At 39.7% G+C, this 27,595-nt stretch overlaps 1 protein-coding gene across 3 annotated transcripts in view; it reads right to left on the bottom strand.

Moving 5' to 3' along the window:
• Positions 1-207: 207 nt before the first annotated feature.
• Positions 208-27,595, bottom strand: part of SMARCC1 (SWI/SNF related, matrix associated, actin dependent regulator of chromatin, subfamily c, member 1) — a 129,823-nt gene continuing 102,435 nt past the window's right edge. The window contains exons 25-28 of one of the 3 annotated variants that reach the window (XM_004676221.1): positions 23,979-24,113; positions 17,029-17,290; positions 5,017-5,193; positions 208-2,570 (exon numbers count right to left, since the gene is read on the bottom strand). In XM_004676221.1, the coding sequence (XP_004676278.1) occupies positions 2,473-2,570; positions 5,017-5,193; positions 17,029-17,290; positions 23,979-24,113 (672 nt within the window). In that variant the 3' untranslated portion in view covers positions 208-2,472. Of the gene's footprint in view, positions 2,571-2,896; positions 3,170-5,016; positions 5,194-17,028; positions 17,291-23,978; positions 24,114-27,595 lie in introns of those variants that run through there. The other 2 variants (XM_012720447.1, XM_012720448.1) reach the window with 2 other exon arrangements.

Genomic DNA, 27,595 nt, shown 5'->3' with positions numbered 1-27,595 from the left:
GTGCTAGGATATTGGCCATCTTTCCTGGGATCTTCTCCATGGAAATAAGTAGTGGGCAAGATACATTTGACTGTTTAAGAATCATGAAGGTTGACCCAGTCAGGAAGTCCTGAGTCACTGAACTATTTACCAGGACGAGGTGATTTTTAATATTTAGGGTCATTGTAGGACACATTAAGTAGCTGATAAATGAATGCAGATTGGGACTAGAATCCAGAAATGATGTTCTATTTATTCAATGAAAAAGGAGATTAGGTCTTCTTGATCAATTTTCTCCAATATCTCAAAACTCCCTTCATTTTTCCAAAATAACACAATGAGAAACACATTTGTACAAAAACCACATGTCCCCCCCCACCCCCCTAAACTGGGTGGCTGTAATACAGGAACAAAACCAGATCAAAGACATGAAAACAAAATGTCACCACTTATACGGAAATATAACAGTGTTAATAATTCAGGTATTTTGTAGATTACCAGCATAGTAAAAATATTTCCACCTGGATCTTTTAAATTTGAAAGTGATCACATTAAAGACCTGAGGTTACAAGGGACCACAGTATGAACCAGAATTCCACTTTCCTTCTAAGACCCCAGTGGAAAAGGTATTTGGAATTAGTTTCCTTTGGGAAAGACTGGTAGGAAATAGGGAAAACCCTGGCCGTTAATCAAAAGGCACTGGGGTCTTGTTGGAGGCAAATGAATTGGAACTCTCCAGTATGAACAAGCTCATTTCCACTCCAAGAATCCAGAACACATGCACAAAGGGAACAAGGTCTCTGTGGTTCCAGTACTCTGATGGTGACCAGGGCCACTTGGTTAGAGGCAACACCTGAGGGTTTGAAAGGCAAATTGTAATTGTGGTTTTTTTTTTTTTTGCTTTCTGATATTAAGGAAAAAAAGTTCTAGGGTGTTTTTACAAACACCTTCCTATACCCTCTCATATGTAAAGCTTTATAGAATATACAGAGGAAAAGAAATTCAAAGATGTTCACCTTGCATTCTAAATAATGGAGTTATTATTTAAGATTATGTGAAGGGGCCAGGTGCCTTGAGAATTAAGCTCTACCAAAAACACCTTTTTCCCACCTGTGAAAGGATAGCAGGGAAGGAGGACAATAGGAGAAACCCAAGAACTCTCAAATCACTCATTAGTAAGGGTGGAAATGGGTTCAAATTAAGGCATTTCTGTGGCTCCTTCTCTGGAGTGGTATCCCATTATCAGTCAGAGCTCCCCAACCCTCAAAGCACGGTGCTTTACTGCCAAGTTGAGTCCCTTGGTACCTCAGCATTGCCTTGACAACCCTGTGAGAGATAGAATGTGAGATCTCAGGAAAGGGAAAGAAGGTACTAGAGGCTGCAGATGCTGCACTACTTCTCCAACCCTAACCCAAAGCTTAAGTACCGCATCACTAAATTCTGTTCACCCTGGCTATTGCAAGAGGTAGTTTGGGGATTTGTACCCATAGCCATCCTTACCAAGTTCCATGAGCTAAAATATTTAGAACTACCTACTTTTTTTTGTCTTTTAAAAGGATTTTTAAAGAGGGAGATAAAAGAATGCACACAAAGCAGTAAATAGTAGGCAAGACTAATTGGATAGCCAATCCTACAAATTTTCTGGCTGGTCTATGGAACATTTCCCCAAGTCCCAGCCCTGCAAATGACCTCAGAGAAACACTCACTCCTCATCCAACAAACCGTCTGCATAGAAAAGCAGAACCAGCAGGCCCAAGGAAGCAGTGTGTCTGTTCCAATGCTTGTGTTCTCCCCTATCATGTAGTTGAGGGGGTATGTTCTGCCAGGCAGGGTGAAGGTCCTCAGAGTCCTCACTAGGGATAAAATCAATGGGGTCCCTTTCCCTATCTCTTTTAATTCTGATGCTTCTGTGTGGCAAGTCTTATAAACTTTACCATCAGCACCATTCTTAGCTCAGATAAGCAGAAATAAGGTCACTTATAATGCCTTAAGGTTTATCCCCCCTGGCTATCCCCTCTGCCCATCATCATTTTTTGGTTCCTATTAACGTAGGATGCACTCCTTTAAAGCAATAAATTCAAAAGAGAAAAGATAATCACTATGAAGTATTATCCATTGAAGCATAAAGGCAAAAACAGGAGAGCAAATATGACAGACACAGAATATTAAAATGCTGACAGGACCTGCAAGTAAACTGTTAGTACCCCCCCGACCCCCCCCCCCACCCGTCCATACCATGACAGGGGCAAACAGGTTATTTTAATATGACCTGGCCATACCCGTCACTACAGGCTCCGCCTAGGGTGCTGGCTGAGGAACTACCACAAAAGGTGTCAAAGATGGAGAGGGGTGGCAAAAGGAAGGGGAAATGTGGGACACTTGGGGCTGTGAGAGAAAAATCCTGAAAGAAACCCAAGTAAGCTGAGGAACACAAGTCTTGTCATCTCCACTCCAGCTGGTGGTGCTGGGTGGATGGTCCCTCCATCTTCCAGGCTAAGGAGCAGCTGAGGCTGGTGGGCCTGGAGCAGGAGGCGGAGGGACTCCATCTGCGGGTGGTGGTGGCGGTGGCTGCTGCTGCGGTGGAGGGGGATCTGCAAACACATTCAAGAGTAACTCGTCATTGCTGGAAACACCAGGGTCTGGGAAGAGCCCATTCAGAGAAAAATGACACGGGGTAGTTTTCTTAATGCTAAACAACCAGTGCAGCCTTTGAGACATTGCCGCCCACTGTGGGGTCTACACTGGTCAGACCCATTTGAATTTCCAAGACACTGCTCATCTTCTGTACCTAATCTATATGGCTGGGGTGGGCGCGGTGGGAGGAAAATGTCTCAATCATTACCATAATCCTTTCAAAGACTACCCCTTCCAAGAATCACTCCAGACCTTTTCAGAATTTAAAATTGTAATTTGATTTTATTGTTTTTTAATGGCAATCTGCTAATTTTATTTCATCAATTAGATGATAAGCTCCTTCCTGGGAAAATTCTGTGTCTTCTTTCTTTCCTCTCACAATACCCAGTCTAGCTGGGCACAAAATAGATTATCAATAATTTCTTGCTGATTAACTGTCTCCACCAGGGCCAGAGAGCTTCACTTGAGGCAGCTGCTGACAAGCTGGACATTCCTGGGAGGCCTCACAGCTCTTGAACTGCAGTCCTTGGATTTTTGGCCAAAACTAGGTCAGGTCCTGAAGGGAACAATTAGTGTGAGTGTCTGGGGCTCTTTCCTATTCAACCTCAGTGTACAAAGGAACCTTAAAGATCCTTTAATTCAGTTTTTTTTTTAAACCTTTAACATTTACACCAGAAAAGAAAACACGAAACAATTAACTTTAAGTGCTACCTTGCTTATCAGTCAGTTTACCCAATCTTTTACATTCAGGAGGTGTCCACCAAATCCCTAACGCTTGTCAAGCATTTGAAGCCCACTGCTTATGCCATTTTCCAGGCCCAGTCCTCAAGAGCCAAGTCAGAGGCTCACAATCCCTGAAATATGTATTTGTGGCAGGCAGTAAGTATGTTTGTGGAGGGGAAGCACCGAGGCTTTCCACACTTTCAAGTTGCTTCACTGAGTGCCTCCACTGAGTAAGGACAGATTCCTGCAGTCATAAATCATGGGTGAACAGGACACAAAGATGGTAAAGGCCAATGACACTCCCTCTACAATGTGGATGGCCAACATTATTTTGCCAAGGAAAAAGGGTACCCACTAAACTACAATCTCTGACCACTGAACTCATGGGAGACAGTTTTTATTCTATTTTCACAATCCTATGTACCTAGACAAATTACTCTTTTTTCTGTGAATGGAGTTTGTTCTAGTCCCTAGGGGGCCAAAGAGAAATAAGACCTGCCTTTGTTTTCTTACAGCTTATCTTCTCAAACTGGAGAAGTGTCCTACACTTGAGTTCTACAACACTCAAAGACTTCATATTATCATTAACTTTTGGATGAATTCATTTCCTGCTTACCCAACTAAAGCTCCTGGAGACCAGGAATTCTTTTTTTTTTTTTTTAAAGATTTATTTATTTATGCATACAGATCTGGGGTACAGCCAAAAGTGCAAGGGCAGTGAGTGGATTCACCGGAGGTAAGGTGGGGAGCAGAACAGGCAGATTTACAAAGTACACTGCTGAGGGGAGCAGTGGGAGACACAGAAGTCTGCCACGCCATGTGGGTCACCTCTCCCTGGCTGGGACTGAACTCATGCTAGTTGTGGCTAGCTTTGAAGTGCTGCACTTTAACCCGTTGTGCCACCAGGGAGGGCCCTGACTAGGAATTCTTATGTATCCCAGCTCTCTACTGTGAATAGAAGCAAACTCGTTGGCATATACAGACTTCCAAAATGGACTCACAGTTGTGAGTTGGCTATTTGGTCACTACTGATTGCATTGTGGGATCATTCTCACTGAGGTTTATGGGAGTAAAGGATAGGTCAAAGTCTCTAAAGGAACCCTGTGAAGTTCAGAGTTAGAGCAATAAGGGTGCCATGGGAGAAATTATCTGGCTTTGCATATAACATCCTGTAGACATAGCTTATCTGCCTCTGTGCTTTCTCCACTCAGCCTGTTGGGACTTCAAATTCCTTCTTCAACACAATCCCATGGTCTAAGCAGCCACTATCAATACATTGGGGTGGCTATAAAGAAAGCCTATTGCTTATCCCTGTCCTAAACCAGTTCCTACTTTTCACACTCACCACTTGCGAATTTGATATCTGTAAGACTCCTATAGGGAAAAGTAGCACCCAGAGGGTCTGTATGTTTACCAAGATTCAAACTAGATAAGCTTAAAGTGAGGAAGGAATACTTTTGGCATATGAGCCCAACTGACTGAAAGCTCTTATCACCTGTGCAACCCCGTTGAGGATGCTGAAGAGCACTGATGTTAACAGGTCTTCTGGAAACCACTGTTGTAGGTTACACTGTCCATGGACCTGCCAAACCACAGACAAGACAACGAAGACTTCCTCCCTGTTTACAACCCTCCCAGAGAGACCCTGGGGTAAGGCATCTCTCACACTGTGCTACTTACACATGCCGTTAGGTGCCGTAAGAGGTACCCGGGGTCCTAAGATGTTTCCTGGCATTGGAGGCAAACCAGGAGGGGCAGGGCCACTGCCAGAGGGGTGGATGTTGGCTGCAACAGTGGGAAGCATGCGGCCTGGCATGGGCTGACCAGGCATCATTGAACCTGGGCCTGGTATTTGACCTGTGGAGGAAGATTTAAAGTACTAAAGTTAGTGTATTAGGAAGAAAGGGATCAAAACTCAGTGTTCAAAACTGCTACATACAGACAAATACAAAGAATGTGAAATCCCAACAAGAGCACATATATGTATATGTGGGAGGTGAGGAAGAGGAGATATGGGTAATGGGCAAGATTGTGTAGTAAGTATCTATTCTAAACCCAGGTGTAGGCAGGTAATTGTAAGAAGGAATTAAAAAAGTCACCCCTAAAAAGAAAGTATTAATTCTGGTTAGTTCTGGTGAAGTGGACTATCAAATATCTTCCTCAGGATACAATGCCAAATACAGACTACAGAGAATGAAAAGAATTTTGGGAAATTCCTGGTGGTGCAACAGGTTAAAGTGCAGCACTATGAAGCTACCAAAGCCACTGCAGCACTAGTTCGATCCCAGGCCAGAGAGGTGACCCACATGGTGTGACAGACCTCTCCTGTCTCCCCCACTGCTCCCCTCAGCAATGCATTTTAGTACATCTGCCTGTTCTGCTCCCAACTCTGTCTCTGGTGAATCCTCTTACCCGCCCCTCACCTCTGGCCTGTATCCCAGGTCTGTATGCATAACTGAGTGTTTCACAGATTACTTGTGGGAAGGTATGTATAAAACGTTACTGGTCATTATTGGGAAATCACCATTAAAAAGCCAAAGCTGATTAGAATTTTCAACACCTACTTACAAAAAAAATTCTCTCTGCCCTACCCTGAACTGGCCACAGGGAATCACAGGGGAAAAAAAAAAAAGAAAAAGAAAATTACTCAATGTTTCCTTTTCGTTCTGAAATTAATGACAGGAGATGCTAGAGACAAGAACTACAATATAGTAGTTTCATAGTGAGATATTAGAACTTCCAGCAAATGTTAGAAAAAGATTTATTTACTTATGTAGCTCTGGGGTACAGGCCAGAGCTGCAAGGATGGTGAGAGGATTCACTAGAGACGCAGTGGGAAGCAGGGGGTGAGATAGGAGAGGTCTGCTGTGCCATGTGGGTCAGCTCCCTGGCAGGGAAGTGAACTCACGCTGAAGCAGCTGAGACTGGCTTCATAGTGCTGCATTTAACCCACTACACCACTAGGGAGGGCCCAATTTTACATAATTTTAATGTGACATTCTTCAGAGTTTTCCCCAAACATTAAAGCCATTATTATTATTCTGAGTCTACAGTCTATACAAACATAGGAAATGGGCCAGATCTGGTAGCAGGTTATAGTTTACCAAACCTGATTTAGATGAGATGGTGAATATTTAAGTTTTTAAACTCAGTGGTTTGGCTGATGAGCTTGGTGTTAAAGAGCTCCAAATGAAGAGTAGTTTAATGGACGTAAGTTAAGGTTGAAATTCAAGTATGAATAAATTATATCATATACAGAATAATGAAGGGAAATCTATGCAGTTTTCTTTATTTAAACCTAGGGATTTTAGTGTCTTTGTAAGCTCAATTATATGAAAATGAATATAAAATTTGAGATACATTCTCAAACAGCTGGAAATAAGAACATTTGTGGCTCAATTTTAGAAAATTTGGAAGCTGGGGTTATCTGATAGCTACAAGCAATGAAATTATATATGGCAGTGCTAGAGATACTTAAAGACTTCTCTGTCACTGCTTAGAAAAAGAGCTAAGACACAAAACTTCAAGTCTCATGTCATCTATTTACAGTGGGTCTGATATCTAATCCAGGAGCCTGAGAGAGAAGTCCCTAGCTATAAGTATCAATTAATTCAGAGAACCCCATGATGTACACACATCAGTGGGGAATGGTGGAGAGGTGGAGGAATTCGTGTTGATGGTGTACAAGTGCTCCACTTATGTTTGAAGCATAACATATCAGCATCATTCTTTTGAATAAATGTTAGCCAAGTTTTGGACCTAACTGTGCTCTGTAATGCAACCAAGCATGAGTCTAGCAGCCCCAAAAGTCCATTTGCTGGAGGACAACTTGGTCAAATCACCTAAGTAAAAGCAAGAGTAAGTGCTTGGACAAAAGAAACTAAAAGTCAAGGCATCCTGAATGACTTGCCCAAGAACACTTATTTGGGCTGGAGTAAAGTGACCCCCAAGACTTAAGCTTTTAAAAAGAATCTGCCCCACTTTCACCACACGGCTGTGTAATTAGGAGAACTATTTATTTGTTCTAGTACTTTACTGTATCACTGGTTCCTAAAGCATACTTAGGAAAGACTGAGCAATTATTCTCATTTTATAGAATAAACAGAAGTGCAGGAAAGTTAAGAGACTTCTTCGTGGTCTTAAGAGCTTATAAGGAAACTCAGTCCTAAGTCTTATAATGACTCAGTCCAATTCTCTTTCTACCATACTGTTCTGTGACCTTACTTCTTCAGCTTCCATTGGACACCTATCAGTGTGAGACTAAGTTCCTACATTTTAAAGAACTTAATGTTAACAATTAGTATTAAAAAACTACTCATAAAACAAAAAAGCCTAGGTGTACACTTTAATTCCAAGCACCGTATTTCCTTCTTTACGATACTGCTCTACTTTATGTGGTATTTTTTTTTTAAATTTAAGAAACACACATTTTAACCCCTTATATTGGGCTAGACACAGCCTCTAAACAGACACATATATATTCTAACTAAGAACTTGCAAATATACCCTTACTTGGAAAACAGGTTTTTGCAATGTGATGAATTAAAGATCTTGAGAACCCCCTGGATTCTTTGGTGGGTCCTAAATCCAGTGACAAGTATCCTTAATAAGAGACACATGGAAAAGATGATACAGAGAAATGAACATGGAGCAGAGAGATACAGCCACAAGTGAAAGAATGCTGCCAGCCACCAGAGGTTGAAGAAGCAAGCAAGGCCAAAGTCTTTAGTGTCTGTGAAGAGAGCACAGCCTTGCTAAATATTGAACTCTGGGCACCCATTAGTGTGAAAGAGTACATTTTTAAGTAACCTAAAATTGAACAGGTAAGACATAAAGACTGAGCAATGTGAGTGTATAAAGAGCGAAGCCCTGATTTGATCTGACCAGGGTACTCTGGCTCAGAGCTGTTGATTGTAACCACAGTGCATTCTATACTGGAGAAGGGGAGGGGAGCTCCCATGCAAATCTTGATGCCACTAAACTGATGGGTCAGTTTAGTTAGGTACACACAGTTACTAAGTGTTGTTCCAGCAGAAAGGTTAAGTATGTAAGAAATAATCTATCAAAGAGAAGAATCAGAGGCAGATCAACACAGACCCATGAGGTTCTGCCAGACATGGACTGGGCACCAGCCTATAGGCTCTTGTTGTCAGTTCCAGCAATAATGATACCCATTCTACCTGTTCAGTGGTGAAGGCTTATTTTCCTTTAACTTTATACCAAGAAGCTAGGATAGGAGAGCAGTAGGTTTTTCCCAGCCCAACAACTGAAGAAAAACAAATCTTTCCTTTTTCTTGCTGTAGTTCTGAAATCTTCTGGAAAACAAAGGTCTTATATTCTGCTTTTACAATCATGGCCATAAAGCTACTGGGATATGGGTATTTAGGGTATAGGAGGACAACACCTCCTTGGGAGAGACAGTAGTGGAAAACGGTAGAAGAAAAATAGTTTATTTCTGCTTATGGGACCTTGCAGAGACAAACATTTCTCAGGAAACCAAGAAGCACTAACAGTGAGTGATGACCTGGGCCATCCAGGAGTTACTATATATCATAGGTTCCACAAGTCACTAACACCATGCTGGAGATGCAATCCTAGGGATTGACACTGTGAGTCCAGGCTGCCACTTGCAGGCTTTGAAAGTTGTCTCATGGAATTCTCAAGAGTGTCAGGAAGATGAAAGATAACAAGGGCCTAGTTTCAAGATACAGAAACTAAGTCTGATTTGCAATTCGGCCCAGTCAAAGAAGGAAAAGAGGCTGAGTAGATATTTAAAACCAGATCTGTTTGACCCTGAGGCCCATTTTCTTTTCCTTTATACCACCCTGCCTTACAAGAATTTGCTCTCTGCTTGGAAAACCCTATTTCTAAGGATCAATTTGAAATGAAACAGAATTAAAGGGGAGTTGGGAAAAGTAAAAATTAATTTCTTATACAGTAATCCCTGTCCTTTTGAAAATGAAATATTTTTGTGGTTTTGCTGACATCCCATATACCAACTTCAGGTCTCAACAATTTTCAGTGGATGACAGCATCTGATGGCATAGTCATTAATTCTAGTAAAAATCGAGAAGTTTGGCCCAATAAAGCCAAAATGCATAGGAACAGGCCTTAAGACTATATAAGCTAAAGGAAAAAAAAAGGGGGGGGGGGTTGGAATGTGTGTGTATTTATGTTTTCCAGTAAGAAAAAAATTCAGGTATTTCATTTTCTTTCCCAGTAAAGGCACGCGCGCGCGTGCGCGCGTGTGTGTGTGTCTAAGAGAGAGAGAGAGAGAGAGAGAGAGAGAGAGAGAGAGAGAAAGAAAGAGACACGGAGAAAGAGAGAGAGGGAGAGAGGCAGAGAGCACACACGTGACACAAACGAGCTGGGTGCACAAACGAGCTGGCTTTAAAACAACTGTATTAAAGCACAATCTGGTGGGAGTCTGACCTACATACAAGCATTTCTTTAAAAAAAAAAAAAAAAAAATCCAACAAAAAAACAGCAGGCATCTGAAGCCTGAAAAAGGGAAAGGTTTGCTAAAATTAGGTATAGCCTAGTGGAAAAATCCCTCACACTCTCCGGTTTATTAGATCTTTTACTCAAGTGTTACACTTATCATGCCTGGTAGAAAATTACTTAAGGATTTTATTTTTATTCTTTGTGATTGGAGAGGCAGGTAGGGAAAGAACATAACCTAGGAAAGGGAACCTGTGAATTTTCAATCTTTATATTTCATCGCTCTGTTTCTAACTGTCCAGAAGCTCATTCTCTGGCTTACTCCCCTGGAGAACGGAAATAACACAGGGCCAAGTGAGGGGAAGCCCAGGCTCCTCTGAGACTGCTCCTGCTGCAGTAGCTTCCGGGGGGTGGGGGTGAATGGGGGGTGTCTGCGACAGACGCTCTTTGTTGAAGACTGGGCCCTCACTGTTCTCTTTGTCAGGATAACCTGCTATTCCGGAAAGTGGCACGGCAGTTTTGTTATCACATGATGCAAGCACGACTAAAAGCACTGCAGATAATAAAACTTAGCTAATGTGATGAGCTATTCCTTTTCCCTTTTCAGTCTGGTGCTGAGTGTGTTTGTGTGGGTGGGGGTGGCCTGGGAAGTAATGACTGGTTGTAATCCTTTCCTGAATACTATTTCCCACGGGTTAAGACTGTAAGTGGGTCTAACCAATACTTTATTTATGGATGGAAAATATCTCTACTATGTCTGCGTTTTTCTGTAATTAGACAAATAGTCCTACTCATTGGGAACTTCTAAATATTCTTATACTATTATTAATAAAGAAACAACAAAGACAGTCAAGCCAACATGTCCTTTTTCCTGCTTTTCACACACAAGTACATAAACACAAAGCTTTCTCTATGCAGGGAGCTTACTCCAGGCCTGATTACTCAAAAATTCCTCATTTGCTATAAATGCCTAGAGGAGGGTAGTATTTACATACTTTTTTTCCCCTCTATTTTTTATTTTAACATAATAGTTTATTTTTCCATCACTTTGTGCCTTTTTCCATCTCAGTTGTAATCCCCATGAGTTTCCCATCACCAAATCACCCGTGTGCCATCACCATAGTCTAGTGCACTCCCCGCCCCCATTTTTCTTACATACTTTTGACTGAATTCACTAATAGGTAAAATTATTTTAAACGTGTGCCAAGGCCCTATAGACCTGACGTCATACCTTAAAGGCAATCCCTGAATGCTTACAATTAGTACAATTAAGAAGAGCTCTGGAAGCAGCAGCCACAATCCAATCTACCTTTTTCGTGGTTCCCCATGTGCTGTCATCATTGGCCTAGGGTGTGGTCAAAGGATCTATGCTGAAGAACTGGGTGCTATCATGACCATTCATTCATCTTCAGCCAACTGGAATGGTAGTCTTACAGGAAAGACTAGTAAAGCCTTAACTTAGGCATCACTCCATGAAATCGCTATTTACAATGAAAATGAGAAGAGGAAATGAGTGCTGTGTTTATTATCAAGTTCAGTAAAACCTAAGAATAGTGTAACGATGGATGTGGCCACCTCCAGTCTCCAAATGCCAATTATCCACCAGAAGCAATCTACTTACAGATATTTCCCTTGCTTTTTGGTTGGTAGAACAAATAAAACTTAGAACATTTTATCAGAGACAAGGAAAAAAATGCCAAGATTTTAGAATTCCTAGGTGAGTAAGGATTAAGACCAAGTAAGAGTTGAGGAAGAGAGAAGCATACACAGAACTATATGAAATTCTAAGTACTTGAATGAATCTGAAAAGGTGGGTAGGAAAGAGAACTATGGAGATACTAACTAAATATGCAGGTGTCAGTGTGTAACAGCTACTCTAGTTCATCTGTGTCTAGGTCATCTGTGCCTGACAGCCTGGGAGATTTGTGACACTGAATTGCTGTATTTTAATAGGTTCTACCAATAACTGATGGCCAGTTTAGTAAGGGATAGGTTAGATGTGATTTATCTACACTAACTATATAAACACAAGTCAGAGAGTTAGAAAATTAATCACTCAGTAATTTTCCTTACCTTTCCCCCAACTTTGCATGCTTTTAGAAGCTTATGTCCCACCCTTCAGAAACAGTACTTTTTCAAATACCAGAAGTTAGTCAACTGGTCCAGATAACTATCTTTAGCTCTTAGTAGAAATGTGGGTCTGCTAACTTCTCTAGAACTTAAGATACACTAGTTGGAGGGACCATAGGCATAGTACTGGAAAATCAGATACCAGAAATTTTTTCTATCTAAACATAATAGACTTCCTCACCTACTAACTTAAAAAAAAGAAAAAGAAAAAAGATTTATATTTATTCTATTATTTATGCATGTTAAGAGTGGGGACATAGGCCACAGGTGTTGGGGTGAGAGGATTCAGCAGACACAGAGTGGGACGCTGAACAGGTGGATTTACTGAAGTATACTGCTGAAGGGAGCAGCAGGCAAGACAGGAGGTCTGCTGTGCCAAGTGTATTAACTCCCTGGCTGGGAGTTAAAACTCAGGTCATAGTGGTGATAGTGCTAAGACAATTCCTAGGCTACCAGGGAGGCCTCATCTACCCTGATTTAAGGGGCCCTTTCAGATGATCTCTAGAATATGATAAACCAGACTTACCTGATATGACTAGTCTTTCTTGCACTGCTGATACTAAAGCAACTTTTAACTCGGGTTTTATTATTTTTCTTCATTTTACATTCTAACACAGTTGGCTTAATTTTATCTTCAAATCCCAAATTCATCCCACGAAAGGGGCAATTATGAAAAATAATCATCTGAACTGCTAGAAGCTAATTAACACTTTGGGGAAAATTTGGCAACATTTACAAATGTGAAAAGTATGTATAAACTATCACTCATTTTAGGTATGTACCAAATTCCATTCCTTGGATACACATACAATAGAAATGAATACTTATGTGTACCAAAAGAAATATATACACATATATTTACAAAAGTTTACTCTTCATAATAACTAAAAGCTAGAAACCAATAAATGTTAAATAAATAGGAGAACAGACTTTGATTCCCAAAGTGGAACACAAAGAGCAAACAAAAGGAACACATCTACAACCATTCACAATGTGATGTATGTCACAAACAAAATTTGGGCAAAATAATTCTGACATAAACAAAATTCACTATGTAATTCCACATCTTAGTAAATCAGTAACAAAATCAGTCTATGGTGTTAGAAACCAAACTAATTGTTACATTTGGAAAAGGAGGGAAAGTGAGTATGATGAGTCCTTCTAAAAGACATACTTGGGGCCTCCCGAGTGGCATAGAATTAGTCTCAGGGCTATCAAGAAATTGCTAACCACTGTGTCATGAATTCGATCCCTGGCCAAAGAGGTGACCCACATGGGGCAGAAAACCTATCCTCTCTCACTGGCTGATCCCTTCAGCAATTGTATTTCAGTGTTCTGCTTCCACTCCATTTGTGGTGAATCCCCAACACCTCTGGCCTATACCCATTCTTGTATTCACAAATAAACCCACCAGGTTATTTCCAATTTGTGTATTTTTTTCATGTCTATTAATTTCAATAAAAAATTGAGAATGTCACCAGATCCTTTTCTTTAGATTCACTTTAGATTCTATTTCTGTGAGAAGGTAGAAAGAAAAATGACCTATTTCTCATCTAACAACTATTTTTATGAACTCCAGTTTTGTGAAACTACCCCCAGGAGAATGGTTGTTCCCAAATCTGTTATAAATCCCTTTTAGTCCTCTGTCACAGGAGGCATCACTATGATACCACTCTGGAATCAGATGGAGACCTGTATGAATCCTGACCCCACCAGACAGTGAGGTAATACGGACTTGCTGTGCATCAGGTCTTTACAAAATGAAGGCAAGTAATTGAAACAATGTGGGTGAAGGGCCTGACATGCAACTGTTCTCACAAAGTTGTCATTTAGGGGAACAGGCACAAGTACCTCTTTGTCCATCTGTTTAAGCTGAATGCAAATATTAGAGCTCCTTAAAAGTTCTTTGTAAACAGGGGCTACCCTGGTGGTACAAGGGGTTAAAGTGCAGCACTATGAAACTATCTGCAGGCACTGCAGCACAAGTTCAATCCTTGGACAGGGAGGTGACTCACATGGCACAGCAGGCCTGTCCTGTCTCACCTCCTGTTCCTCTCAGTGTATTTCAGTTAAGCTGCCAGTTCTGCCCCCGACTCCGTCTCTGGTGAATCCTCTCAACCCTGCCCCTCTGGCTGAACTTCAGCCCAATTCTTGTATGCATAAATAAACGAATCTTAATTTTTTTTTTCTATACAACTGCTGCTGTGAATAATGGTGCTTTAACAGTAAGTAGTCACATTAAACTGATACCGAAATATTTATCCTAGCAGTTTTATTTCCAATTACAGTAGTATTTGTGTTTTTATGAAAATGAATACTTACTAATCAATCTCACAACACTTTTGGGGGCAGTCAATAAGAATGAATACCTGAAACACGTTTTGGGTAGATAAGGCCTTGGCGGATAATACAGATTGTAAAGCCAAAATTTGCTTAGTCATGGATTCCTTAGACAAATATGCCTGCTTACTTCAATAAATATATAGAAAAATCTGTCATTTGAGAATATCAGGCCAACTGACATTAATCATTTTGGGACCATCTCAGGTTCCCAAGGTCTCTCTGCATTTATCTTAGTTCAGCTCTACAATCCTTGGCCAGAGAATTCACATCCCACCTCAGAAATCATAGACTAGCACTGCTAGAAAACTGGCACATTACTATAGATTAACTATAAAGATATTATCCATGGTGGAGCAACAGGTTAAAGTGCAGCACTAGGATAGTCAGCGGCAACTGCTTCAGCACAAGTTTTATCCCCAGCCAGGAAGGTGACCCACATGGCACAGCAGACCTCTCCTGTCTTATTTGCTATTCCCCTCAGCAGTGTTATTTCACTAGGTCTGCCTATTCTGCTCCCCAGTCTGTCTCTGGTGAATCCTCTCACTGCCCGGTACCTCAGTTCTGCCATGCGTAAATAAATAAATCTTAAAAAAAAAAAAAAAAAAAAAAAAAAGATCTTATAAGATGCTGTTACTAGAGCAATATAATACAGAGCATACATCATACATAGTGATATCTCTAAGAAAGGGAGGGGTATGGGGTCAAGGTTATGGTATAAAGGTACATTTCAGATTTTAATAATGTTGGTAGCTAGATTTGAAGTAACTGTAAGTTTGTTTTTTAAGGTTGGAAAATTGTGGCAAACAGTTCCAAACTTGAAAGGGCTTCTAGGAGCTAAAGAAGGGAAAAGCTGAGAATCAAAAGAATAATGTCCCTAATAGATTAAAAAATATAAACTGCACAAAAATACATAAATTCACAACATGAAAAGCACATACCCTCCACAGAAAAATGCTTACTGCTCAATCACTGGAGACAGAGATGAAGTTGGGAGAGAATGGTAGTTGACTTCTATTCAGATAACTGATAAATAAAGGGAATGGATGCTGTATTTATCTTTTTCATTTAAAGATTGTTTTTAGAATACTACTAAGTGATGAAGAAAAGTTTTATTTTAATAAAAGGATCACTGTAAATAAATGCAGGAGAAAAATAAATTAATACAGAAGGGATAATAAATTTTAAAGCCTGGAAAAATAACTGATCTAGGAAGATTAAAGTTCTGTCTGATGGAGAACTTTGTAATGGATGGATCAACTGAACAAATCTAGACCCACTATCAAAAAGATACACAACGGACATTAAGGAAAATGCCTGCCTCATGAAAGTGCACTGAGCTTGTTAAAATATGCAGAATAATCTTAGAATTCAAGGAAGATATATGGGAAGGAGGAAAGTGAGGTATATGAAATGATACCATGTAGCCTGATGTAAGCAGATGTAGTCACAGGCAGAAAGACCCTGGCCTCTCAATATGTGGACAGTAGTAAGGAAAAAAAAAAAAAAAAGGGGGCCCGCCCTTGTAGTGCAGTTGAAATACAGCACTATGAAACTAGCTGCAGCCACTGCAGCCTGAGTTCAATTCCTGGTCAGACCTCTTGTGACCTGTCCACTGCTCCCCTCAGCAGTGTATTTCAGTCTATTTACTTATTCTGTTCCCCATTTTGTGTCTGGTGGATCCTCTCAACCCCCACACCTCTGGCCTGTACTCCAGTTCTTATATACACAAATAAATCTTTTAAAAAAAAAATAAAGATTAACAACTTTAAAAAACAGATTTAAAAGAAATAACAGGAAATGCAATGTGTGAACTTTATTTGAATACTTGATTCAAACACAAAAACACAAGCATTCAAAGACACTTAACTAATGAGATTAGGAATTATCGAACATTTGTTGGGTGTCATGAAACTAGGTTAATATGAAGATTACCACTGGATAGAGAATATATTTTAAAGTCTATCTCTTACCCCAAAGTGAGCAGGAACAGGTAAAATATTGACAATTTTGAAGTTATGCAACAGGGGTTCCTATACTATTATCTCCTGGTTATAGTTGAAAATGTCAAAAAAAAAAAAAAAAAAAAGCAGCGATGGTTGCTGAATTTGGATCATGAGAGTTCATTTACACTATTTTTTCCTTCAAATTTATAAAAGGCACAAAATGATGTAAAAATAAACTATTATATATATAAAAAAGATTTATTTACATACTGGCCACAGGTATGGGCAGTGAGAAGAGTCACCAGCGAGAGTGGGGAGCACAACATGCAGATCCACTGAAATACATTGCTGAGGGCAGCAACATATGAGACAGGAGCGGTTTGCTGTGCCATGGGGGTCAGCTCCCTGGCCAGAGATCAAACTATGGTACAACAACAAACAACAACTGCCAATAGCTTCACAATGGCTCCCTTGAGCCACCAGGGAGGCCCTTATTACACTATATTTTATGTGTCTATGAATATGTCTTAAGTTAAAAGAATGCAGACAATTCAAGGATGAATACTTAAGGAATTCTGCATTAACACTGTCCATTCAGAGGCTAATTTACCCAAGGAAAGGTATCAGACATATAAAGTGAATACTGGAAAGAAGGTAAACATTATGTTGTGAAGACATAAAACCAGATGTTAATTGCCTACTACAATTTCCTGGGTGACATGGTGGTTTTGAATATTCCTAGTCAGAAATAACCAAATGTGCTGTGGTTAGCCCTCCTGATACTCTGTGTCATGGGGATGATTCCAGCCTTATCTGAGAGCAGTTTTCCTCTCACCTGGCTGGGGTGGATGAGGTGGTGGCATCTGGTGGTGCATCAGCGGGTAGGGAGGGGGCTGCTGATGAGGCATCATGCCTGGGTGTCCTGCTGGTCCAAGTGGGGCCATGCCAGGTCCTCCTGAGTGCTGGTGTGTCTGTTGAGGATTCTGTCCATGCTGCTGTTGTTCCATTTGCTGTCGGGCTCGCAACTCAGCATATTTTAGCTGTTCCATGTGGAAGTTCTGGCGTTCAGTAAGCAACTGTTGCCTCTGTTGTTCTAACTAAAAGAAATGGAATGGGAAGAGAAATGACACCAGGAAAGGTTCGCAGGAGTGCTTACACACACAACACACAGGACACCTACCTGATGCCTGAATTCCCTATACTTAATCATAGTTAAATAACTACCTTATCATCTACAATATCCATGGTAAGATAAGGTGTCATTTCATGAGTAATGTATCTGTATATTCAGACATCTGCAGCATATTTAGGCATCTTTTCAAGGTCAAGGTTTTTTCAATGCTGAGTAAAGTTCATCTTTCCTTGTACCTTTACCAAGTGGGATTATGGGTCTATGAAACCACTCAGTACACATGCAATCCCTTCTGTTTGGCAGACCTTTGGATATTTAAGAATAGTTTGTATAATCACCTCGATGGACACCAGATAAAACAAGTCTATCCTGTCCTAGTAGCTCCTTAGATGCAAATATTTCATGTCTTCCCAACCTTCCAAAGTGCTCTTTTGAGGTGTGATCCTTTTGGTTGTTAATGTGAGACAGTTAAATCCTCTGGATGAGTTGACATGGCTTTGGTTGCAAAAATATGCATTTTTCTATGTGGAACTTTTGGCAATGCCACTGTAAATTTTATCTTTTCAAGTATGCAAAATTAGTCTGGGTGACACATACTCCATATATTTTAGGTGTCTAAATAAGATTTTGCATGAATCTTGGTTTAAAGAATCTAATCATTTCATTATTCAATGTAACTTTTTTTTTGCCCAAATTAAAATGAGAGAAATAAGTTATTATATGTGCCAGGGAATTCAGAAACCATATGCCTGACAGTAGCTCAGAGAATGGAGTCTACCATAAATGCTATCAAAATTTTATTTAATTTAGGACTGAAAATCAACTTGAACATGAAGGAAACTAAAAATCCAGATCCCTAGGAGCAGTATAAAGATAATAAGGATGATTAACAAATCTATTTCTTTTCAATAATGTTCTAGTCAAAACTTTTTCAAAAAAATATCTGAATTACTGGGAGCATTTTCTAGAGCTGTTCTGCCCAATACTGCAACTATAAGCCACAAATAGCTCCTGAGCGCTTAAAATAGGGCTAATTTGATATAAAAAGTTCTATATATGCAAAGTATAAAATAAATTTTAAAGACTTATTATAAAAAACTAAATTTTTTCATAAATACTACATGTTGAAACAACATTTTACACATTTTAGATTAAAACATAGTTTTATCTGTTTGTTTTTTTAATATAGTGGGCTACTACAAAAAAAATTTTTTTTTTTAAAGATTTATTTATTTGTGCATACAGAATTGGGGTACAGGCCAGAGGCTCAGGGGTGGCGAGAGGCTTCACCAGAGACAAAGTGGGGAGCAGAACAGGCAGATCGACAAAGTACACTGCTGAGGGGAGCAGCGGGCGGGTCAGGAGAGGTCTGCCGCGCCATGTGGTCACCTCTGGGAAAGGCGGGAATCGAACTCATACGGAAGCGGCTTTAGATTCTCAGTGCTGTGCTTTAACCCGCTGCGCCACCAGGGAGGGCCACAAAAATTTTAATTGTACACATGGCTCACATGATATTTTGTTGGAAAGCAGGATACAAAGTTTAGAGGGAAATATAACATTTCAGAAGTTTTAAAGGGCAGCCAGTTCTGCAGAGAAATTCTATGTACTATTTTAGCAAAAGCAAGATGGAATATGCATGAGAATTAGACTAAGAATCTGGGTTCTTAGCAAAATTTGCCTGGGGAGAAGTGTCTAGGGAACCAAATGAAAAGCATCACTAGTTTTCAGTAGTAACAACTGGAGGACTTCCACGGAGGAGAGGGTAAAACAAGCCATGGACAAAGCAAGAGGAGAAGGGTCATGACAAGGAGGAGGAGGATACATGGAGAAAATACGGGTGAAGCTTATGTCCTGGGTATTGGTCAGTTGGCTTGCATAGAGTATCCCCAGGGAGGAGATCTTCTGAAAGGAAGGACCTTGTGAGCAGTTGAGGGGTATCAAGAGTTCCACCACAGTCCCCAATAGGAAGGAACCTAAAAAAGGCAAAGCCTGGACAGGTTTATTTTTGTTTGCATGATGAGAAAGGAGTTGGCAAGATGTAAAACAGCAAGAGGCTCTGTTGGAAGTCCAGGTCTGCCAGAAAACTAATGAGTGAAGCAATGTTTAAGAGGCAAATTGACTTAAAACAAAAAAAAAAAGTGGTGGGAATCTAAAGATCCTGACTTAAGTCCTTGATTTTGTTGTCTTCTCATTTTCTAGGAAATTTAGGTCTTCACTGAGGTCAGATTTAATGGTTGCCAGGAAAGGGTTTACTCCTATCTATACTACTTCTGGACAACCTGGCTTAAGTCATGCAGTTACATAAGAATTATAGAATGGTCAAGAAGCTGAGCTGTTACTAGAGGAAGATTTTGTATCTCTGAGGGGTATTTTACTTTCTGTATTTACCTAGGCCTTAGGGATTTGCTACCAAACTAGTCTTTCTCAGGAAGCTGATCTTAATAAAAGGGTAACCTTGGAAAGAAAAAGTATACATTGTTAAAAAAGAACCACTGGGAAAAAAAAGACCTACCCAGTTTTGCTTTTTCTTGAGCTTCATTATGGTTTTCAACTTGAAAGTAGCTTTAAATAAAAAAGGTTAAGTGGGGCCCTTCTTAGTGGTGCAATGGGTTAAGGTGCAGCACTATAAGACTATCTCCAGCGATTTCAATCACTGGCCAGGGAGGCAACCCACATGTTGTAGCAGACTTCTGACCTACCTACTGCTCCCCTAAGCAGTGTACTTTATCAATTTGCCTGTTCTGCTCTCCACTCTGTCTCTAGTGAATCCTCTCATCCCTGGCACCTCTTGCCTATACCCCAGTTATTATATGCATAAATAAATCTTAAAAAATTAAATAAATAAGGTTAAGTCATTCAACACACACACTCCTGAAAGAAAACCTATTTTAAGCTTAAGCTCCAATGAAGAATAAACAGGTCCTCTGAGTTAAGTGCAATGCCTAGATAGGAGGTGATCAGTTGGCTCCAAAAGAGCCATCTCTTTTCTGGGGTGCATGCAGTACAGCTTTCAATACCTGAAATCATCATGTGAAAGATATACATCTTCTTGTGGACAGTTTATTATTACTGAATCCAAATGAAGACTGTATATAGTTTTTTGACAACCAGAAAGAATGTAAATTGAGAATTTCTCAAGAGAGTTTGACAGTACTGAGTAAATTTTAAATATAATCACCTGGTTATACCACCTCTGAACCCTGCCCTAGAAAAGTATGACTGTGTATAAAGACAGTTGTTTAAGTATTGTATTTTTTAAAAAATATATTTACTTATGTATGCATACAAGAATTGGGTATAGGCCACAGGTGCAGGGGCTGAGAGGATTCACCAGAGACAAAGTGGGGAGCAGAATAGGCAACAGGCAGATCTATGTAAATATACTGCTGATGGGAGCAGTGGGTTAAGACAGGAGAGGTCAACCATGCCATGTGGGTCAAGTTCCTGCCTGGGGATCAAACTGTGCTGAAGTGGCTCTGGCTAGCTTCATAGTTTTGCGCCCTAATTCGTTGTGCCACCAGGGAGGGCCCAATAAATAAATCTTAGGGGAAAAAGGGAAGTGTTAAAAATTGTACAAGTTTTGTGCTTCAGACAATTTCGCTTTCTTTTCCCACTTTTCTATTTCCTAGAACTATGATACAGTTCCAACAGCTTAAGTTAACAGGGTAATGGCTCTCTTAAGTAGGGTGTCAATGAATTGATTCACTTTCTTTCAAGGTTCCAATCTGGCTCCAGGGAACCCAGTTTCACACAAAGCTGCCTGCAGTCCTACTCTGAAGACATATCCCCTTGGCTGCATTCAAACCCTGCCTTCCCCTCATTCCTTCACTCCTACACTGAACTGAATCTAAGCAGAACCTCAACACAACAGCACTTTTCTACACCAAGCCACCGAACATAGACACAGCTGCAAGTACAGCTGAAGCAAACACAAAGCTCTTCTCCTTACTTAATTTGCATAAAGCAGGGAGGATGGGGTGGTAAAGTGAAAGATGGTGGGGGGCTACAAAAATCCATTTCTACTGCTAAAGATGGAAATAAAAGCTGAGACTCAGGACTGAAATAAATATTAACTTTCTTTGAAATATTTAGTGTCTGGGAAGAGACATCCACAACAGAATCCATTCCTATTTATACCAATGAAAAAAATAACTCAACTGCCATTTTGCTGCTTTCACCTGTGCTTGTGGAGGTGGAAACACTATTAACGAGTGGTTTATTCTATCCTTGTAATATGTCTGCTGCCTAAGGTCATGTGTCATCTTTGATTCAGGAATAAACTTGCTCCTGCGTACAGCTTTCTCTCTTTTTCTAAAAAAGATATATTTATGCATACAGAACTGGGGTATAGGCCAGAGATGCAGGGGCAACGAGGATTCACCAGAAACAGAGTGGCGGGCAGCAGATGAGACAGGAGAGGTGCGCTGCACTGCATGGATCACCTTGGGGCAGGGATTGAACATATATTGAAGTTGCCACGCTTGGCTTAGCTTAGTACCAGCAGGGAGGGTCCTGTACAGCTTTCTTAATTGCAAATGAAACTACCCTAGTTAATTCTGCAAGCCTAGCGATGTAGTTGGTTATATGGACAGATACCCTAAAGCATTAACTTTCAAATCTATCCAGAACCCGGGCACTCCCTGGTGGCCAACAAAAGCACAGCACTATGAAACTAGCCACACCCACTTCAGTACAAGTTTGATCCCCGGACAGGGAGGTGAACCACATGGCATGACAGACCTCTCCTGACCTGCCTGTTGTTCCCCTAAGCAGTGTAATTTAGTCTGTTCTGCTTCCCAGTTTCACCCTATAAAGGTGACTCAGTTAAGAAAACAGCCTACTGAAATCTCGTTGGTACTACATAAATTCTGCTTCATGTGTTGATAATCCACTATATTACAGAGCCCTGTTATCCCAAGCACCCTAAAGAAAATCTGTAAAATGACTAAAACTTAGCCTAGTTAGGTAAGATAAACACAGACATTTACTCTACAAAGCTCTACCTGACCTCTGAAAGTATTCTTCCATATCCCTCCCTTTCTCAACATTCCTCCTGTTTCCAGAGGAACACCAAATACACTGTAATTATACTTTTCTTGTCTTTCTCATTAAATTAAACTAAGTCCCCAAAGGGAAGATTTTCCTTTGAACTTTTCCAGCTATTGACTGATACTGGCATATATCAATCCTTTGAAACAACACTTAAACCAGGGTCTATGAAGCATTGGTTCTGTGTTAACAAAGATCCTTGATTAAGTTCTCCCTCAAAGAGCATATACACTGGTATGGGACCAAGATACATAAACATAACGGTACAGTAAGTACTCTGTTAGGCTGCCATAGCAGCAAATGGAGAGGACATGGTACCTACAAGTACATGGTTGAGGGACACAGGTGGCATGCAAAGACAGGGAAAAGGACCTTGGGGGCAGACCTAGGATGCATACAGGTTCACAAAGAACAAAGTCCAAGGAAAGCTACATTTGGTGTGTGATAGTTTATAGCAGAGGGTGATGGAGATGAGAATAGGGTGGCCAGCAGCACCTGGGCGAGGAGAAGGCTGGTGTGAGAGATGCTTCTAGAGTCAGGAACTGGAGGTGCAATGGTATAGAGCGTGGGTAGGAGTTAATGAAGGAGCATCTCCTTCCTCATGGGGCGAGAATGCCTGTGTTAAGTGCCAGAGTTTTTCTTAGGACAAAATGAAAATGAGTTAATCTCAATAGAAATTTGCCAGAAAGTCTCCTTGGTGGACCATTAATAGATTACCAAATGTAAAAAAAAAAAATCCTTAAAAGTTAAAACTTTTCTGGAATGGTTTAATTTTTAGGTTCATTAAGACTGTATTATAGATAACCAGTACCTCCTATGTAAAAAAATGTCAAAATAATCAGAGGGGGAAAGTCTTAACTAAACCCTCAAATACTAGAAGTTGTCAGTGTAGAAAGCTGATTCCTTTTGTAGTCAATTCACTAAAAAAAGAAGAAAAAATATTCAAAGAGCTTACTCTTTGTTTCTTGAAAACTACCCTGGAGTTAACCAATGTTCCCCACTCAGCCTCTGTTTCTGACCTTTTGTTGCCTCTAAACCCCTTTTCATCTTTTCCATAATTCTTTTGATCCTGTTTGAGCCACATTCTTCTGTCAATAGTTTCTGCCCCAGAGAATGCTATTTAGGAGCTGAGCTTAGGCCTCATTCTACCTGCTCTTTACTGTACAGGGAAGAGAAGAAAGGTGGGAACCCAAGGTTGGGACCTGAAAAGGTTTGATAAAAAGGGTTTACAGAAACAAGGCTCAAAATTAACTTCTACTTTCAGATATTTCTATTCAAGCAATGAATTAAGAAAAGGCTTGAATCAGATAATGGATCTATACGAGTTCTACTTTACTGGTAGCAACAGAACAAGTCCAACTCCTTTTGGAGGGAGAATCTGATACCACCATATAAAAAGAGGGAAGAGTTAGATAATTATTTAGAAGATATTTGTAGTCTTTATCATTACTGAGAAAGCTTCTGAAAAGGGAAACAAACAGAACAAAGGATAGAAGATAATCAGAGACCAACATAACATGTTACCATTTATTTCACCTAAGTTGTATTTTAGGAATGGTGGGAAGAGTTTAACTGCTAATAAGACATAAAATCCCCTTACTTACAGCTTCTTTTTCTCTGTCCATTATAGTTTCCAGTTCCTCAAAATGTCGAAGTTTGATCTCCAGTTTCTTCATTTGCGTCTCAACAAGGAGAGCTACTAAAGATTTAATTTTTCTCTCTTCCACAGCAGCCAGGTGCTAAGGGTAAAAGAGCATTCAAATTACATAGGCTATTATTTGTTTAATAAACAGTAACAAAATGCTGAAGGTGCTACTCAAAGTGGAATTACAAAATTAAGAAAAATATCCAGATAATCCCTTTGCTTATTTCTATCAATGTAAAAATACATTTATTCTAATTAAAAATAGCTGTCCCTTCAAAGAAAACGCTTCCCATGGTAAACTACTCCCTTAAGAACATTAAGGAGGGGGGTTGAATTGGCCCTGCAGCTCAATGATAGCAAACACACAGGTAGCCTGTACAGCACTTCCCCATTTACCACTTACTTATTGTCTATTCTCATGCCTACAAATCTGTCCTTCACCTCATTTTCCTTTCTTCTTTATGAACTGTCCAGGGGCAGCAAAGTAGTGGTACCTCTTAACATTTGACACTCAGATAAAACAACAAATGCTGCTTTCCTTCTGGTGAGTAGAAAATCATGTGGAAAGGAAGGTATGAACAATATCCTACCCACTTCTGAGGACAGTGCCAAAGCAGATGATGAGCTATATTTATGCTTCCTGCCAACTAAGCAGTACACAGAGGAAGTGGTCATCACTCAGAGAGGATGAGGAAGCCAGACTTGGCCAATGCCCAAGAAGGTCCACTTTCTTATGACACCATCCCAAAGACATTAGCATACTCCAAATACCATATTGCATTCAATTATTATACCTGTTGAACTTATGTTATCTTGTTGATACACAAGGTTTTAGGAAATAATATGGAATGGCTGCCTTACAGATTTCTATTTTTCTTACAGAATCTAAAAGGAATTAGTGTGAAAAAGTGATTTATACAGGCTTTTTGGAGCAAAATGACAGAAAACAAGGAAACGAAGAATCTTGTTTTTTATTCTTTTAAAGCTGAAAGATTTATAACTATGGAAGCCTCTATGGAGGAAGACTAAGAAGTCTAGGCAATAGGTGACGATGGGCAGATTTTATGAACGAATCTAATGATCACGCTAACTTCTCTTGGTTACCCTAACTTCAGTATCACCAAAAGTTAGAGAAAGATTACATGATTCTAACCCTGCTTGTATTGTGTAGTGTTACAAAATTTCTAAGAAACATATACACATCGCACAAAATTTAAAGTTTATAAAGGTTGAATAAAAAATCTTCCTCTTTCTTGTGTTGCCTAGCCCTTCCTTTATGATACTAATGATGTTACCAGGGTCTATTATGAAAATTTAACTTCTAGATTTGGCTTTTGCAGGAAACTTTCTATTTTCTTGAGATTTATGCAAGAAATTAGGGATACCCCCAATTATTATCAAATAAACATAAACAAGCCAAAACATTTCCTCTCAAACCTGAACATCCTGAGTTTTCAAGTAGAAAGGGATCACCAAGTAACATGTAAATAATCATTAATAGAAGATTCACAGCCAATGAACAGCTTTGGAACTTTTAAGAATATAAGACTGTATCACACAGTTCCCAAAAAGGCGGGTGGGAGTTAGTTAAAAAAATCTAAATGTCATCAGGTTTCTGAAAGTAATGGTAGCATTTCTTTCAAATTCTGAGGAACGATGAATTTTAAATACAGAAATTTAAGTCAAGTAAATTTGAGTACAGAATAAAGATTTTATAAAACCAAGGATGCAACATGCTTACTTCCCATTTAATTATGAAATACTACATTAACAGCATAAAGACAGATTCAAATTAGGAGAGAAGTCTTAGATTCAAATTAAGAGAGAAGGCTTAAGTTCAAAAGGGCCCATCAATATGCCCATAGCAAATAGAAATAAATGAGAAGTTAAAATGCTGAAAACCAAAGTATGGTGATGAATACACACACTATACTATTTTATCTATTTCTGCATTATACTCCAATAGTCCCACAGTGAAGTGGGCCAACAGGTGGTGCTGGATACTCAACTCACATCACACATAAAAATTCAGAATATCATGATTTAAACGGGAAGAACTAAAACTAAAAACACCTTAGATTTACAGGAGTTAAATTGGAACAGATTAAGTGAAAGATTTCTTGGAAATGACATCAAGTGCGTGACTGATAAATCATAGGGGCTAATAAACAAGAAGCTGCTTCAGAGGACAGCATCAAGAATGTTAAAACCACTGACAATGAGAAAGTATTTGTAAATCATGTATCCACTAAGACACCAACTTATAGACAGACTAAAAAGAACTTCCTAAATAACTTACATCTAGGATTAAAAATCAAAGTATGCTGGATTGAAAATCAGAACCTGAGTAATGAACTTAAAGACAGGTCAACAAAACAAGGCAGAAAGCAAATGCCTCCTTAATAAATGAAACTGGGAAATGTGGACAGCCACATGCAAAAAATTGAAACTAGGTCCTTACTTAACTGCACACACAAAAATTAATTGAAAATGAATTAAAGACTTGGATATAAGGCCTGAAACTATAAAATATTTAATATTTTACATTAAATGCTATTTAAATTTTGGTTCTTAAAAAATGAGAAGCTTAAGTCCCTACTGGTATACCAGGAGTGTTTGAAAAAGGTAGGTATTTTTGAGCTAGATGTTGTGTTTTTTTTTTTAAAGATTTATTTATTTATCCATACAGAAATGGGGTACAAGCCAGATGTGCAAGGGCAATGAGAGAATTCACCAGAGATAGAGTGGGGAGCAGAACAGGAAGACTGACCAAATACACTGCTGAGGGGAGCAGCGGGCGGGTCAGGAGAGGTCTTTCACGCCATGTGGTCACCTGGGCAGGTGGGAATCGAACTCATGCGGAGTGGCCTTAACCCGCTGCGCCACCAGGGAGGGCCCAGGTGCTGGTTTTTATTGTTAAATACTTAACATTTTCAGTGGTATGGAAGGAACATTTTTTCAGATTATATATATATATTTAAAAAAAAAGATTTATTTATTTATGCATACAGAACTGGGGTATAGGCCAGAGATTCAGGGGAAGTAAGAGGATTCACCAGAGACAGAGTGGGGAGCAAACAGGCATGTTGGTGAAGTGCACTGCTGAGGGGAGCAGCAGGCGAGACAGGAGAGATCTGCCATGCCACGTGGGTCACCTCCCTGGCTGGAGATCAAACTTGCAGTGAAGTGGCTGCTATAGCTTCACAGTGCTACGCTTTAATCCACTGCGCCACCAGATTATATTTCTGGATTGGCGGGAGTACATGAATCCAGTGGAGACATGGCTTTTAGCTTTGGTTCTAGATTATATTTCTGATTGATTGGGAACACCAGAATCCAAGAAGAGACATGGATTTTAGTTTTGATTCTACAATAATTAATCATATAACTAAGTTCATTGAGAAATTCTGTGGGTTTGTTTCTATATCTACAAAATTATGGAGTTGAACGAACTCTAAGACCATTTTGATATTACATAAGAAAAGTCTTTGTTATTTTTACTCAATAATTTTTTTTATCTTTTTTTTATTAAAAAGTTTATTTTTACATCATTTTTCACATTTTTTTTTTCATCTC

Source organism: Condylura cristata, unplaced genomic scaffold, assembly GCF_000260355.1.
Source record: "Condylura cristata isolate star-nosed mole 26May11 unplaced genomic scaffold, ConCri1.0 scaffold00004, whole genome shotgun sequence".
In the NCBI taxonomy this organism is placed as follows: domain Eukaryota; kingdom Metazoa; phylum Chordata; class Mammalia; order Eulipotyphla; family Talpidae; genus Condylura; species Condylura cristata.
This window is presented reverse-complemented; position numbering and strand designations above follow the sequence as displayed.